This window comes from Myxocyprinus asiaticus, chromosome 29, assembly GCF_019703515.2.
Source record: "Myxocyprinus asiaticus isolate MX2 ecotype Aquarium Trade chromosome 29, UBuf_Myxa_2, whole genome shotgun sequence".
Classification (NCBI taxonomy): Eukaryota; Metazoa; Chordata; class Actinopteri; order Cypriniformes; family Catostomidae; genus Myxocyprinus; species Myxocyprinus asiaticus.
The window spans coordinates 2,657,683-2,673,678 of NC_059372.1; the positions used below are offsets into that span (position 1 = coordinate 2,657,683).

The window sequence follows — 15,996 nt, forward strand, 5'->3', positions numbered from 1 at the left end:
TGCAGGGCGGAGGCGGCTTGTCCGGCGGCACCACAGGCCACAGTCGTCAGGGACGACATAAACCTACAGGCCCTGGACGGGATCCTTTGTGTCAGCTAAAAAGGTATTGGAAGAGTGCTGGGAACAAAAACAAGATAACACAAGTTTAGATGGTATGTGCAAAAAGAGGCCCAGGATATGGGACTGACAAGAATTGATGTCAGTACTACAGTGGCAATTCCAATAACTCCTCCTTGGTTATTTCCTATGCCAATAGTTGACTTGCAGCTACTGGAAAAATGAAAGGAAATGAGGGATTGGTACCTAAGGACGAGATGACGCAACATTATCTGGAACAGGAGTATTGTCAGGAGATTAAAATTTTTACGGATAGATCTAAAGACCCTGAATCCAGTCATACAGCGGCTTCAGTATTCATTCCGCATTTTAACACCAGAACTGCTAAACAGACAAGTGACCATTTATCTGTTTATACAACAGAAATGATAGCAATTATGATTGCTCTTCAATGGGTGGAGGAAATTCAGCCATTAAATACAGTAATATGTACTGACTCATATTCTGTATTAGTAAGTTTGTTAAGTGGTAAATCAACATCGAGGCAAGATGTATTGTATGATATTTTACAGAGTATGTTTACAATTAGACAATATAGATTAATTGTTTCATTCTTATGGGTACCGGCACATGTAGGTGTAGAGGACAATGAGGAAGCAGATCATCTGGCCAAGAATATATTAGGTCATATAAATATAGATATAAATGTAGCATTAATTAAAGAAGAAATGAAAGGAATAATTAGAGGGGCAGTGATTAAGAAATGGCAGAAGATTTGGGATGGGGAGTTAAGGGGTCATCACCTATATAGAATTCAAAAACTGACTGGAATTGGAAGGAAAAACTTTGGAAATAGGAAGGAAGACTCAATAATATCTAGACTCCGCATTGGACACACTGCTCTTAATGATAAGCTTTTTATTACTGGTAAGCACAAATCTGGTAATTGCAGTAAATGTGGTTTACTAAAGACAGTAGAACATGTGATATTATACTGTGAAGCATACGAAAGAGAAAGATCACAATTGGTAGAAGAGCTAAGCTCACTGGAAATAGGGAACATATAACTTAAAACTATATTGAATAATGCCCAGAAACAATTTAAAGTAGTATTTAAAAATAACTGGTCTGATTAATAGGATTTAGTTTTTTTTTTTTTTTTTTTTTTTTTCATTCACAATGCTCCACACTCCAGTCCAGTAGGTGGCAGAAATGCACCTTTAAGCTGGTTGCCAACAGCCAATAAATGTAAAAGAAGTTTGAGCGCTCGATACAGTAGGTGTTCATCTCATCTGTGAGATTTATAGTTATGTTTGTGTTTTTCTGTGCATGTTGTTTATCTCTCTTTGGCGTTTTAATGATCGTAATAGAAGAAGAAGATCGTTATCGTCGTTTGTGGCGGTTTTGTGACTCTTTAAAATATTCAGTTTCAGGAGAAACAAACAAAAAACTTCGGAGCCCCTTCAGGGGGAATTTGTTTTCTGAAATAGTTTTACTTTCCCTCGCTATAAATTTACCATGATTTTACTACAGTAACCATATTTAACCATGATATTTGTAGTGAAACTATAATACTACAGGAAAACGAATACTGTGGTTTAAAAAAAAAAAAAAACATAATTTTGTGATTATTATGGTTTTACTAAAATAACTATAGTTTAACTGTGATTACTGTGGTAGTTTAACCATTGTATTTGTAATAAAAGCAAAGTAATAACAAGACTAACCATGGATAATCTATATTAAAACCATGTTTTAGACCAAAAAACAAAAACATTACACTGTCATGGTAACTACTATAGTAAAGCCATGATTTTTCTATTGTATTTTGTTTAATTTTTTTAAAATTTATTTTGTTTGTTTGTTTTGGCTTCAGTGTGTTTTATTTTACTATAGATTTATCATGGTTAATCTTGTGATTACTATGGTTTTACTTCAAATACCATGATTAATCTACTACAGTTAAACTATGGTATTTGTGGTAAATCCATAATAACAAAATTCAGGGCTCAACAGTAAGGACTGCCCGATGGCCCGGGGCCAGTGTGAGAAAGATTCGGGCCAGTTGCTAGAACTGTCACTTGCCCAATCGGGCCAGTGCTGCATTTATAACATTAGTGCAAGCAAACAACAAGTCGCGTGCACGCACAAGATCGTGCAGACACCGAGTGCACACTCCTAGCACTGTCCTCGCTCTTTTCCAAGTGTCTTAACAGCAGCTATTACCAATGTGTAGAAAATAGCAGCAGAAAACCCCACTTAATGAATTTAGTAGCGGGACTTGTACAACACTAAGTATTCCCGCACATTCCGTGTTCACAGTGCGCGAAATCCCCACATTTTTCGTTTTTACATGTTGGTGAAAATTAGTAATCCACACATTGGAACACAAGAAATCAACAGTTTCTTTCTATAGGACAGAAAATCCATGTCTCTCCGTGCATATGTCTCATCATCATCTCTCTCTGGGCAGCGTAGACTGTTTAACATGCATGTGCTCTCGTAAAGGGACAGAGCGCTAGTTTTATTAACACTGTAAAAAACAAACACATTTTCTCTCATTAATTCGCCTTTAGAGATGATTCGCAGAATGAAACATAATAAACTTTGTTAAACCCCAGTTATACACGTGTCTGGAAATCACGAGCTGCTCAGTATCCAAAATGTAATGTTTCAAAACGTAAACATTAACTCGACATGATAATGGCGTTTGATATGGAAAGAAGCAAGATAACTTTGGCTATTAGGCTATTATTATCAGAGCTGTTCAGCTGCAGGGTGAAGATGAATATTTGAAACAGTCTACTTCATATCTTCATAAAACACCTGTTACATGTCTCATATCTGGACCATACAGGTGTTTTTGTTCTTTGTATATCAGTCTGTGTTGGTGTTTAGGCTGTCTGATTTCATGTAATATACACATTGTTAATTCACAGATTAGGCCTAATATCTACCTACTGTATATTACACATCACAACCGATTAAGTTGCAAGTCTGTTCTCTCAGCCAATAATCAGATGTTTAACTCAGTGAATAATCTTCGATCCTTTTTGTGAAAACTCTACACAAGGGCAAAAGTTGAATGACAGCATGACTAAACGGGTGACCGAAAACCCATCATCTCCTCCACAGAACTCTTGGCTTAAAAACACATGTGTAAATGGCAGGACGGCTGAGGTTAATATGATGTATTTATGAATTTATATCTTTAAAGCGCATATATGGGATTACATAAGTCATAAATCATATCTTGCAAATTATAAATGTGATTCAATTTTGGGGGACATTGTATTTTGTATTTTTTTCTCCCCAATTTGGAATGCCCAATTCCCAGTGTGCTCTAAGTCCTCGTGGTGGCATAGTGACTCGCCTCAATCTGGGTGGCAGAGGACGAATCTCAGTTGCCTGAGACCATCAATCCGTGCATCTTATCACGTGGCATGTTGAGCGCGTTACTGCGGAGACATAGTGCATGTGGAGACTTCACGCTGTTCTCCACGGTATCCACGCACAACTCGCCACACGTCCCACCGAGAGCGAGAACCACACATTATAGCAACCACGAGGAGGTTACCCCATGTGACTCTACCCTCCCTAGCAACCGGGCCAATTTGGTTGCTTAGGAGACCTGGCTGGAGTCACTCAGCACGCCCTGGATTCGAACTCACGACTCCAGGGGTGGTAGTCAGCGTCAATACTCGCTGAGCTACACAGGCCCCTGGGGGACATTGTTTTAAAAACATAAGATATGTAAAAAATATTTATCTTCGGACATATTTTTTAAAGCCATGATGGTAAAAACAGCTATTTGTCATTTTTGTGTTGCGGCCAGTGAAAATGTTGGCAGGGCCAGTAAAAATCTGAAGCACTGGCCCAACCGGGCCAGTAGAAAAAATTCTTAGCATTGAGCCCTGATTCAGTTTCAGGAATAACAAACAGAAATGTGAGAATATCATGTTTAATTTCTGATAAATGAGCTTGTTAAATTCATCGGCTGATTGTAAATTAGTTCAATGAAGGCGAGTATATGTTAAAGCCTGTTATAATATCTGGTAATATTCCTGCTGTCAGGAAAACGAAACCAAACTCCAAGCACACATTTATATTTATTGGCTACCATATCAGAAACAAAGTTATTTAACAGAGCTGTTTATAATCCTATAATAATCTTTTTGAGTTTGATGTATGTCAGTCCATTATAATGATATTTTTGTGTTAATATGTTCATCATGAGAGAGCAGGTGGATGTGATCTGCTGTAAATCAGTAGGAACTGATCTGTCCATGCTGGATATTAATGATTTCATCACAGAAATCTCTCAGCTGAAGAAAGAGGTGACGTCACTGAACACAAAGCTGATGGAGAGAGACGAAAGGTTACAGGTTAAACATTCATTTCATCCTTAAAGTTGAGATTGTAAGCTTTCAAATGATGTGATATGATGAACGGTAAAGATGTGATTGTGTTTGTCAGGAGCTGGAAAAGGTTTCCTGTCAATCTTCAGTGTGTGTGACTGATGGGAACTCCACAGAATGTCAGGATTCAGTGTGGAGCGGCAGAGATCAGTCCACATCACAGCGACTGCTGGACAAACTCTCTGAACAGAGATCCAGAGACACACAGGACTCACAGCTCACTTTACTCTGTTCTACTGATGGTAATCAGGGTGATCAAACCTCCACAGAGTCTCTGACTTCTGTCTGTAATGCTGGAGAACAGCAGATGCTGCAGATACCAGTGAGGATTGAAGTGAAACAGGAGGAGATAAAAGAAGAAATCACAGCAGAGGAACAACAAAGTAATGAAGATGATGATGATCAAACCTCCACAGAGTCTCTGGCTTCTGTCTGTAATGCTGGAGAACAGCAGATGCTGCAGATACCAGTGAAGATGTGTTCAGTGAAGCTGCTGGACTGCAGGAACCTGATGAAGATGAGAGGAGAAATCAAAGTAGAGGAACAACAGAGTAATGAAGATGATGATGATCAAACCTCCACAGAGTCTCTGGCTTCTGTTAGTATTGCTGGAGAACAGCAGATGCTGCAGACACCAGTGAAGATCGAAGTGAAGCAGGAGGAGATAAAAGAAGAAAACACAGTAGAGGAACAACAGGGAGATGAAGATGATTATGTTTCTTCAGGTATGTTTCTTCCTTTAATGATTTACATTTTCATGTCAATCCACTGTCCTTTTACAAGTTGTTTTATCACTCAAAACAGTTCCTTGATGTTTTTATTTTTGTTAAAGTGCTCAGTAGGGTTGCAGCAGTATACTGGTTTCACGGTATACCATGTTATGAAAATTTACGGTTATCATACCATGTACATTTGCTTATCTTCTTTATTGAGAAAAAAAATGCAACCGGACGGAGAATCTCACCTGCGCATCTCCTTTCCTCCTCGACTGCCTGTCAGACTTGTCAACTTGTGCCACACACACACACACACACACACACACACACACACACACACATATGCAGTGGAGAAAATGTCAGAGAAGCCAGGTGAGGGGGTCTGACATAAGTGAGTGTGTGTGTGTGTGTGTGTGTGAGTTAAAGCAGTGTTTCTCAACTGGTGGGTCGCAGGTCTATTCAGACTGGGTCGTGGACAGCAGGGAAAGAACAATGCCATGGTTCTCCCACTGAAGATATTTTGATGGCCGCCCAAGTGATAGCCTATTTAGGACTGCCGAGGCAGATTTAATGATAAACTCGCAATCAGCTAAAGGCTTCTCATCTGCACTTTCGCACGAGTGTACCGGAACCAGCTCGTGATCATAATCTACGCTCCTCTCTGGCGCGCGCGTGCAACAATCGGGCTTCCCTCGATATTGCGGACCTCAGACCTCAAAACTGATGTGACCAATTTCAATTGTAGTGAGACTTTTCTAGTTTAAAGCATTACGGAGGAAGTCAAGTCGAACCTCTCAAACAGTAGGCAGCCCGGACATGCCAAACAGCACAGAGGAAAAGAGCAACACTGTGCTATGTGCTAAAAAAATTTCATTAAACATCACCTTTACAAAATTGTTTCTCTATTTTACATGAGTAAAAGTAATTGTTATATTTTGACAAAATGTTATAGTTTCATATGAAATAATCTAAAGGTAGAATCTGTTAGACCTCTTTTTGTAACAGTGGCAGTTGTAGTTAAAGTTTCAAGATGTGTTTCAGCTAGTATTTATTTTTTCATAAATACTATAATTTGTTATTATTATTACTATTATTTAATACTAGCTACACTGACCTAACCATGGTAATGAGGAGCCTTTCCTCCTGTGTAATATGTATATTCTATTTGAATTATGTTTGAAATTAGGAAACGAACGGGATAATAATGGGCTCATATAAGTAAATATGCTCTTCAGTTGTTAAAAGGGGGGAGAGAAAACTTCCTGTCGCTTTTGTTGTTGACGTCAACAACAAAAATAATGTCGCTTGATGCTCCTTTAAGGATCATTGTAACTGATAATAATAATTGTGTAATACCGTATACCGTGAAACCGTGATATTTTCTGAGACGGTTATCGTACTGTGAAAATCTTATACCGTTGCAACCCTAGTGCTCAGTTCAAAAAGGTGCATGTAATAGGTCAGGTGGGGTTTATTTGGGGCCGCAGCTCTTCTGATAACATTAGGCGTCTCATCAATATTATGTGGTCAGTGGCGAATGATCAGACTCCGGTCGCTGCCATCCCACTTGACGCCGAAAAGGCGTTTGATATGGTAAAATGGGATTATATTTTAAGATTTTGGAAATGTACAGGTTTGGGAATACGTTTATTGGATGGATTAATTTACTTTATAGACACCCGGTAGCAGCTGTACAAACAAATGGATTAATTTCTGATTATTTAACTCTGGATAGGGGCACCAGGCAGGGTTGCCCTCTTTCCCCATTATTGTTCTGTCTTGCCCTGGAACCATTAGCAGCCGCGATAAGAAAGGAAGTTGATTTTCCAGGTGTGATGGCAGGTGTGGTGCATACATTTTTGCTTTATGCAGATTATATTTTATTATTTGTCTCCGACCCCACTAGATCTGTGCCTTGCCTCCACAGAATTATTAATTCCTTTTCTAAGTTCTCAGGATACAGAGTTAATTGGTCTAAATCCGAAGCTTTGGCTCTGACAGCGTACTGCCCTGTAACGACTTTTCAGCCAGGCACCTTCCAGTGGCCCAAACAGGGCATTAAGTATTTGGGTATCTTATTCCCAGCAAAATTGTGTGATTTAGTTAGTTAATTTTCATTACAGTTATCGATGATTGGGAAGGTTAATGTTATTAAAATCAATTGTATTCCAGAATTCAACTACCTGCTACAATCTCTCCCTATAGATGTCCCCCTCTCTTATTTCAAGCAATTTGATTGCATAGGGAAGTCCTTAATTTGGAATGGTAAATGTCCCAAATTACATTTCAGTAAGCTGCATAGGCTGATTGAAAAAGATGGGCTAGGCCTACCTAAGATTTTGTTTTATTATTATGCTTTCGGTCTCAGACATTTGGCTCATTGGTCGCTTCCACCTGAAAGAGCCCCTCCCTGGTTTTGTATTGAACTGGAAGTTCTTGCCCCTATTTCGCCATTACAAAGCCTTCAAACTAACCGGAGAAGTTAAGTTACACCCCGTTATTCGCATTTGCACTTTTGGAAATGGTCATGAGGCATCAGTGTATTACTCCCTGCTAATTCAGAGTCTGGTGGACGGAGCTTCAACTTCTCTCAAGAGATTATGGGAGAGAGATTTAAACTTGGTATTGGAGGAGGGAGTGTGGGCTAGGATTCTAAAAAAAAACATCAAGTCTGTATCTAGAGATGCAAGGGTGCACCTTATGCAATTCACGATTTTACATCGATTCTGCTGGAACCCCTCTAGATTGTATAGGCTTGGTCTTAAAGACACACCCACGTGCTGGCGATGCCAATCAGAGGATGGAGACACAACCCATGTCTTTTGGTGGTGTGTTAAGATCGAAGAATTTTGGTTGAAGGTTCAGAGCTTTTTGTGTGATGTGTTGGGCACTCGGGTTTCGTTTTGCCCCAGACTTTGTATTTTGGGCGGTGGGACGGTCATCGATGTAGAGAATACACACATAAAGAGTTGGGTCCTAACCAGTGTCATGATTGCAAGACAGATAGTTTTAAGGGTGAAGGAGGTCAGCTTGAGTGCCTATAATTTCAAGAGTGGTGCTCGGAGATGGGAAGAATGGTGCCTTTTGAAGAAGGGTCATTTAGAAAACTGGGGAAATTGGACTTGTTTGTGGGGAAATGGGGCGGAAATCTGGCATTTCTGGAGGGCTCTCGAGGAGGGGCAGTGGAGAGAGAGGTGTAGTTGTCAATATATGTGATTGTTATTATTATTATTATTATTATTTATTTTTTTGGGTTGGGTTGGGGATTGGGAGGGGTAATAGTGGGGGTTGGAGAGCCCTCCAACTTAGAAAAAGAAAGCTACAAATAATGAATATAGCACACTTTGTTATTCTATTTCGCCATCCTGTGTGGGTTGGATTTCTAGGCCAGTGGTTCTCAATTGGTTTTACTTTGAGACCCAGATTCTACAATGGACATCAAGTGGCGACCCACCGTAGTAAAGAACATAACCTGTATTAAAGGGTCATGAAACACTAAACTACATTTACTGAGATGTTAACAGATATGTACAATGATGAGCCAAAACATTATGACCACTCACAGTTGAAGCAAATAACGTTAATCATCTCCTAACAAGGCCACATGTCAAGGTCTAGGTAGATTAGATGGTAAGCAAACAGTCAGTTCTCATTGTCAATGTGTTGAATGCAGGAGAAATAGGCAGGAGTAAAGACCTGGGCCAAACTGTTATGGTCAGACGACTGGGTCAGAGCATCTCTGAAATGGCTTGTGGGGTGCTCCTGGTCAGCAGTGGTGAGTACCTACCAACAGTGGTCCGAGGAGGGACAAACCACAAACTGGTGTCAGGGTAATCCATTGAGGGCAACAAAGGCTATCCCATCTGGTCTGAACCGACAGAAGGTCTACTGTGGCAAAAGTCACAGAAAATGTTAATGATGGTTACGGGAGGAATGTGTCACAACGCACAGTGCATCGCACCCTGCTGCCCATGATGACCCCTGTCCACCGGCGAAAGCGCCTACAATGGGCACGCAAGCGTCGTAAGTGGACCTTGAAGCAATGGAAGAAGGTCGCCTGGTCCAATGAGTCCCGTTTTCTTTTCATCATATGGATGGCCTTGTCCATAGGTGAGACCATGGATGGCTCCTTATTTCTGTGGTTAGATTGATTATAGATAGTCTTTTAAAACAAGTAAATAAAAAACTTTAGTATTTCTTATTAAAAAAAACTAAACTAAAACCCTAAGCGCATTGAAAAACATTTAACTACAACTTTTACAGTATAAAAATGATGTCTTGTACAGTATGTTCACTCTAATAGATTTAATATTAATCTATTCTAGTTACCAGTTAGTGTTACTCCAGTTTAGTAAGGATGATTATTAGGGTTGCCACGGTGTACGGTGTTACCGGTTTTACTCAGTACAAGGGAAAACACCAGTGTGAAATTTTATACTGGTGGAAACATTATGAATGAAACTTCCAATATCAATACAATAGCCTAACGAATAAAATAGCCTTAAAAAAAGAATAGTTGCCTAATGAAGAGTTTGCGACCCATGATAAATGAACCTAAGTAACACATTGAAAGCCAGAGGTTCTTTAACAATGTATCAAATTACACAGGCATCAAAGTATGCACATTGACAGAAGATGTTTAATTGCAGGTACCGAATATAATGTGCATGGTGGGTAACTGTAAGACATCTCGGATTCGGAATGACACAGGAAATGCTGTTATACACACAGACACGTGCTTGAAGAAACACTTTATTATATTTTTAAGAACAGATGACAGAAAAGCCGTCTATATGCATGTCTGATGCGCTGTTTGGAGGCGTGCAGTCTTGTGGAACATGCGTATGTAAAGTGTTCTCACTCTTTCTTTGTTTCAGTCTTTACAAGAATATTATTGTCTATGAGAATGCTGCAAATTACCTCAGACATCTCAGCTCAGGAGGTGCTTTGAGTTCAGTTCGCTTTATTTCCACAGAGCAGTTCATTGTGAGCGCAACTGCAGCCTATACATCTGTGATTAAATCATAAAATAATACAAAAACATGTTCACCTCGAATCATGATTTATATTTCAGTGAATATTATCATCATTATAATTATGTTTACATTTAGAATTGGTTTTATTTCTTAATTTGTATTAGTAATTTATTTGCCTGACAGTAAATGGAAAGGTGTTTGTTTAGTTTTTTAACCAATTCGTTATTTTAATTGCTTTTTCGTTTCGTTTGAAGTGCAATTTGAATTTAGAAATGTCTTTGGTTTCAGTTTTTCATTTTTTAAATAAATGAATGTTATTTTCAATGCAGAATCACTAAAGCAAGAATATTCACCGATCCTGATGATGTAATTGGATATTCTGATATATATATATATATATATATATATATATATATATATATATATATATATAATTATTATTATTATTATATATAATATATATTTTATATATATATATATATATATATATATATATATATATATATATATAAATAATTGTGAACAAATTGTGAAAAATATTGCGACCAGTAGAGAATGCACAGATGAAGTAGATTTGTTTCCAAAGAGATGTTGCCTTTCACAACTTTTCCTTATTTAAAAAAATATATAAATGTTATTCAGCACATGCTAGACCTTACAGCAGCGGTATCTTTGATTTTTAATGACAACAAGGCTGTGCGGGATAGATGTATAGTCTCTTTGATGAGATGTACTGCAGTTAAAACAAATTTTGGATCGTTCCGTGTACAAAACATTGAAAAAATATCTTTTCAAGGACATTCAGTAGACAAAAAACTCCAGACAACATGAGTTGTGGAAAATCAGATGGGATATTGGAGCTTTTTACAGATTTACACCATGCATGCCATTGCAGAAATGGTAAGTCTATCCCTCACAGCCTCGTTCCATTCCCATTAAAAATCAAACATGGTGCTACTGTGAATAAGGTCTATAGACCAATCCTCTTGTTTACAGTAAGTGGTGGCAGAAAGCCCGCTGATTTGTTAGATTTGACAGATTAGAGGATTAAACCAAAGTATGACACAAAATCATCATACATACAAACATATTCTTAGCGATACAATAACTATAATGATATGAGTTAATAACAAACGTAATCATGTTCGCTATAAATTTATACTGCAAAGTTGTGAGTTGAATGATCTCGTCAGTCCAGTCAGCTCTGTTGATGATCTTGAAGCCACAGCAGTCAACAAGAGCCCTCTGAATCATTTTTCAACAATGTAATCCAACAAAAGTTTATTTTTTGCACATGGTTTTTGCCACCACTTCCGTGTTTGACATAAGTGGTGACGTTGCCAAAGCATTGGTCTATTGCGTCACGTCTTGCTGGAAAGCAAGTGACTAAAGAGAAGGGTCACAATATAGGCTACATACTTTAGGCTATGTGCATTCTTAATGATTTCATTTAGAGTTTTAATGTTGTATTAACTTAACACATAAATGCCCAATAAAATATATGTATAAAAAAAAAAAAAACATGTCCAGAGACATTCAAGTAGCCTCAGTGGTTTTGTATTTACCAGCTAATGAATTAAGATTTTTTTTTCTTTTTTTTTTTCTTTTTTTGCGAAAGTGGTCATACATTTTTCTTTTATTTGGCCTTAAAAAGTCTTAAATTTCATTCCTTCGAACCTGCAGATACCCTGCTCTTGAATTGATTTTTGTCCATTGAATTGAAATTGTCCATTTACTGTGTTTATTGTAGAGCTGATGGAAGCGAAAGAGAAATGTCAAAAACTGAATAAAGTGGAGGACAAACTTCAGTGTCAGAAACATCCTGATTTCACAACTGGAGAAAAATCTTTGAGTTGCTCAAAGACTAAGAAGAATTTATCACCAGAAAAGCATAAAAGAACAACAGCCAAAAATACTTTCAACTGCTCACAGTGTGGAAAGATTTTCATAAATAAAAGCCGGTTTAATAAACACATAAAAGTTCATATTGGAGAGAAACCTTACAAGTGCTCACACTGTGGAAAGAGATTCACTCAGTCAGAACACCTGAAAACACACGAGAGAATTCATACTGGAGAAAAACCTTACAAGTGCTCACACTGTGGAAAGAGATTCACTCAGTCACATCACCTGAAAACACACGAGAGAATTCATACTGGAGAAAAACCTTACAAGTGCTCACACTGTGAAAAGCGTTTCGCTTGGTTACATTATCTGAAAACACACAAGAGAATTCATACTGGAGAAAAACCTTACAAGTGCTCACACTGTGGAAAGAGTTTCAATCTGTCACATCACCTGAAAACACACAAGAGAATCCATACTGGAGAAAAACCTTACAAGTGCTCACACTGTGAAAAGAGTTTCACTCGGTCACAAAACCTGAAAATACATGAGAGAATCCATACTGGAGAAAAACCTTACAAGTGCTCACACTGTGAAAAGTGTTTCACTCGGTTACAAGACCTGAAAACACACGAGAGAAGTCCATACTGGAGAAAAACCTTACAAGTGCTCACACTGTGAAAAGTGTTTCACTCGGTTACAAGACCTGAAAACACACAAGAGAATTCATACTGGAGAAACACCTTACCAGTGCTCACACTGTGGAAAGAGTTTCAATCAGTCAGAACACCTGAAAACACACAAGAGAATTCATACTGGAGAAAAACCTTACAAGTGCTCACACTGTGAAAAGAGTTTCACTCAGTCACAAAACCTGAAAACACATGAGAGAATTCATACTGGAGAAAAACCTTACATGTGCTCACACTGTGAAAAGAGTTTCACTCGGTTACAAGACCAGAAAACACACGAGAGAATTCATACTGGAGAAAAACCTTACAAGTGCTCACACTGTGAAAAGAGTTTCACTCAGTCACAAGACCTGAAAACACACGAGAGAATTCATACTGGAGAAATACCTTACAAGTGCTCACACTGTGAAAAGAGTTTCACTCAGTCATATCACCTGAAAACACATGAGAGAATTCATACTGGAGAAAAACCTTACAAGTGCTCACACTGTGAAAAGAGATTCACTCAGTCATATCACCTGAAAACACATGAGAGAATTCATACTGGAGAAAAACCTTACAAGTGCTCACACTGTGGAAAGAGTTTCACTCAGTCACATCACCTGAAAACACACGAGAGAATTCATACTAGAGAGAAATCATACAACTGCTCTTCATGTGGGAAAAGTTTCAGGGAAGGAAGTAATCTACATAGACATGTAAAAAAGAATTGCCCAAGTAGTGTTGTGGCTTCTGCCACCTCAGTGCAAGATCACTCAAAGTCTTGAGGTTTTGATGCCAGAAGATAGACTTTATTATCAGAGATAAACAAAGCAGAGTCAGTCTGCAGAGTAACTGAACTGTCTGTATTCAAACATGCCTATATACACATAATCCACCAGGGCCTGACCAATACACTCCATTTTGTTCTGTGTCTTCAGTCTGTTATTTTTAACAAAGGAACAGGAAACTATTTGAAAAAGGCCTCACCATCTGGAACCTCTTTAAGGGCTTATCCAATAGTTTCTCTAGTGTCAAAACATGAGACTCAAGTTTACTTAATATGAGTACCATATGTGAGCACACATTCCCTTTTAAGAGGGCCTCATTTTCACAGGCCTTTACAAACAAACCCACACAGTAAAATACATGCTTGACCATCAGAAATAATTGTAGAATAAAATGGCTATATTTACATTGATTATACTTGATTAATTTATATTTAACTTGATAAAAGAATATTCCACATGAGACACACTGAGCAAAAATCATCTTCATGTCCAACAAGATTAAGTAAATAGTTGGAAAGATGAACCCAAAGATGGAATTTTCCCAAAATGAATATCCTCTAAAAAAATTAGTGATGTTTCATTTGTGAAACAATTAGTCTTTTTAAACCAATCTTTTAAGTGAACTAATCGTTCTCGTTCACCTCCATACACTGACTTAGACTTCATGTTCACTGACTTCACTCCCTTTCGAAGCCAATGAGCTCAGTTTGATGCACGAGAATGATTTGGTGATTTTTCATGCCTGTAAAGACTGACTATAGTGCAAGCAAATAGGATTCAAGTGCGGGAGCAATTATTGGTTTCACCGGCTGAATTAATACACCAATGAATCAGTTGTGTCCGTTGTTTGAGTCTGATTGATATACAGTATGTATTCTTTGTATTGAACCAAGAGGTCAGTGTGTGATGTTTTGATCTTCTATTAGTCATGTGTCCTCTCGTCATGCAGATACACAGTTCAGAGTTCACCAAACTTAAACTTTTGATACGCAGCGTAGTATGAAATTTCTTTGATGAGGTTGCCATTATTGATTGAGTACATATAAAATCAATGTTCAAAATGATAACTTTGCCTTACCCAGATTCACTACTGTAAGCCTACAAAAAGAAAAGTAATTTTTAGCTGTTGGGTCGGATTTGGTGCAAAATCGCAGGCTAATGTCAGTCATCTTGCGTCTTTACGTCAAATCCGTAAACCCAGAAAAGAAGTACAGGTTGTCGTTTGTTCTGGTGGGGAAGCGATGCTGTTCAGTCACAGTTCTGGACAGCATTGCAGCAGTCAGGCTGGATGTTTATCTGTTAACTGTTTGGCAAAGTTTTTTACTTGCTAAAATACTTAGATATATGTTTTGGTAGGTTTTTTTTTAAAGTTTATATTGATTTTCACGCTTTTATGAATTGAACATTACTCATGTGTTTACTGCTTCCGATGTATCTACTTTTACCAGGGTAAATCCCTGTAACATGTTTACTGACATTCATGACTTCTGATAATTTGATAATGTTGCTGTTGTTTTGAGGTTCCCTAAGTGTGTGTGTACATCACCATTTTCTCATTTCTTTTACCCCAGTCACATAAATGCTCAAGTTATCACTTTCCTTTGTCCTTTTAGCAAATAGTCTGTTAAAAAGTCACTAAATGTGAAGTTTCTACATGGTTGTTCCCCATTAAATGTATAAACATTTCATGTTGTTTATAATGTACCAATTTTATAGCACAGCAATGTACGTATTAATTTGTTTAGTATGTTACCATGAAAGTATTATTTTGCAAATTTCTGCATATTATTTTAATGTTTAATAAAGTATATTTTATCCCCATCATTACTGAATCCTCATTTTGTGTTAGTTTTCAGTTTTATTGTGTGCAGTGCGTAGATGTACTATTTAGTGTTACGGTTTACTTGCATTATCGTCTGAGGCTGTACAATAGTATATCAAAATAGTAAACTTTTCAACTAGAGTTGATGTCCAGGTAATGAGATTAATCCGCATAGGAAAACATGTAACGTGTAACACTGCCCAAAACACAACACACGTATTCATCCGCGAGTTGCTTGTAATTTTAGGTTTCAAGCACAGATGTCAATAGAGAGCACAAAGTTATGTAGTGCAGCTTTAAAAAAAGGCTAAAATATTTTTGAGTGTATATACACTTAAAGAGCACTGTACACCTACTTATTCATGTGATTATCTAATCAGCCTATCGTGTGGCAGTAGTGCAATGCATACAATTATGCAAATAATGGTCAGGAGCTTCAGTTAATGTTCAAATCAACCATCAGAATGTTGAAAAAATGTGATCTTAGTGACGTGGCATGATTGTTGGTGCCAGACGGGCTGGTTTGAGTGTTTCAGTAACTGCTGATATCTTGCAATTTTCACACACAACAGTCTGTAGAGTTTACTCAGAATGGTGCCAAAAACAAAAAAAAAAAAACATCCAGTGAGTGGCAGTTCTGCGGACGGAAATGCCTTGTTGATGAGAGAGGTCAACGGAGAATGGACGGACTGGTTCGAGC

General features: G+C 37.9%; 1 protein-coding gene and 1 pseudogene across 1 annotated transcript; both read left to right on the forward strand.

Annotated features, from left to right (window-relative positions):
• Positions 1 to 15,298, forward strand: part of LOC127419885 (zinc finger protein 721-like) — a 169,500-nt pseudogene extending 154,202 nt beyond the window's left edge.
• On the forward strand, positions 1,375 to 10,027 carry LOC127419880 (uncharacterized). Its single transcript, XM_051661690.1, has 3 exons — positions 1,375 to 4,442; positions 4,534 to 5,200; positions 8,865 to 10,027. Exons 1-3 carry the CDS (start codon positions 4,281 to 4,283, stop codon positions 9,023 to 9,025), a joined length of 990 nt encoding a protein of 329 aa, XP_051517650.1. The 5' UTR covers positions 1,375 to 4,280; the 3' UTR covers positions 9,026 to 10,027.
• Positions 15,299 to 15,996: the final 698 nt, after the last annotated feature.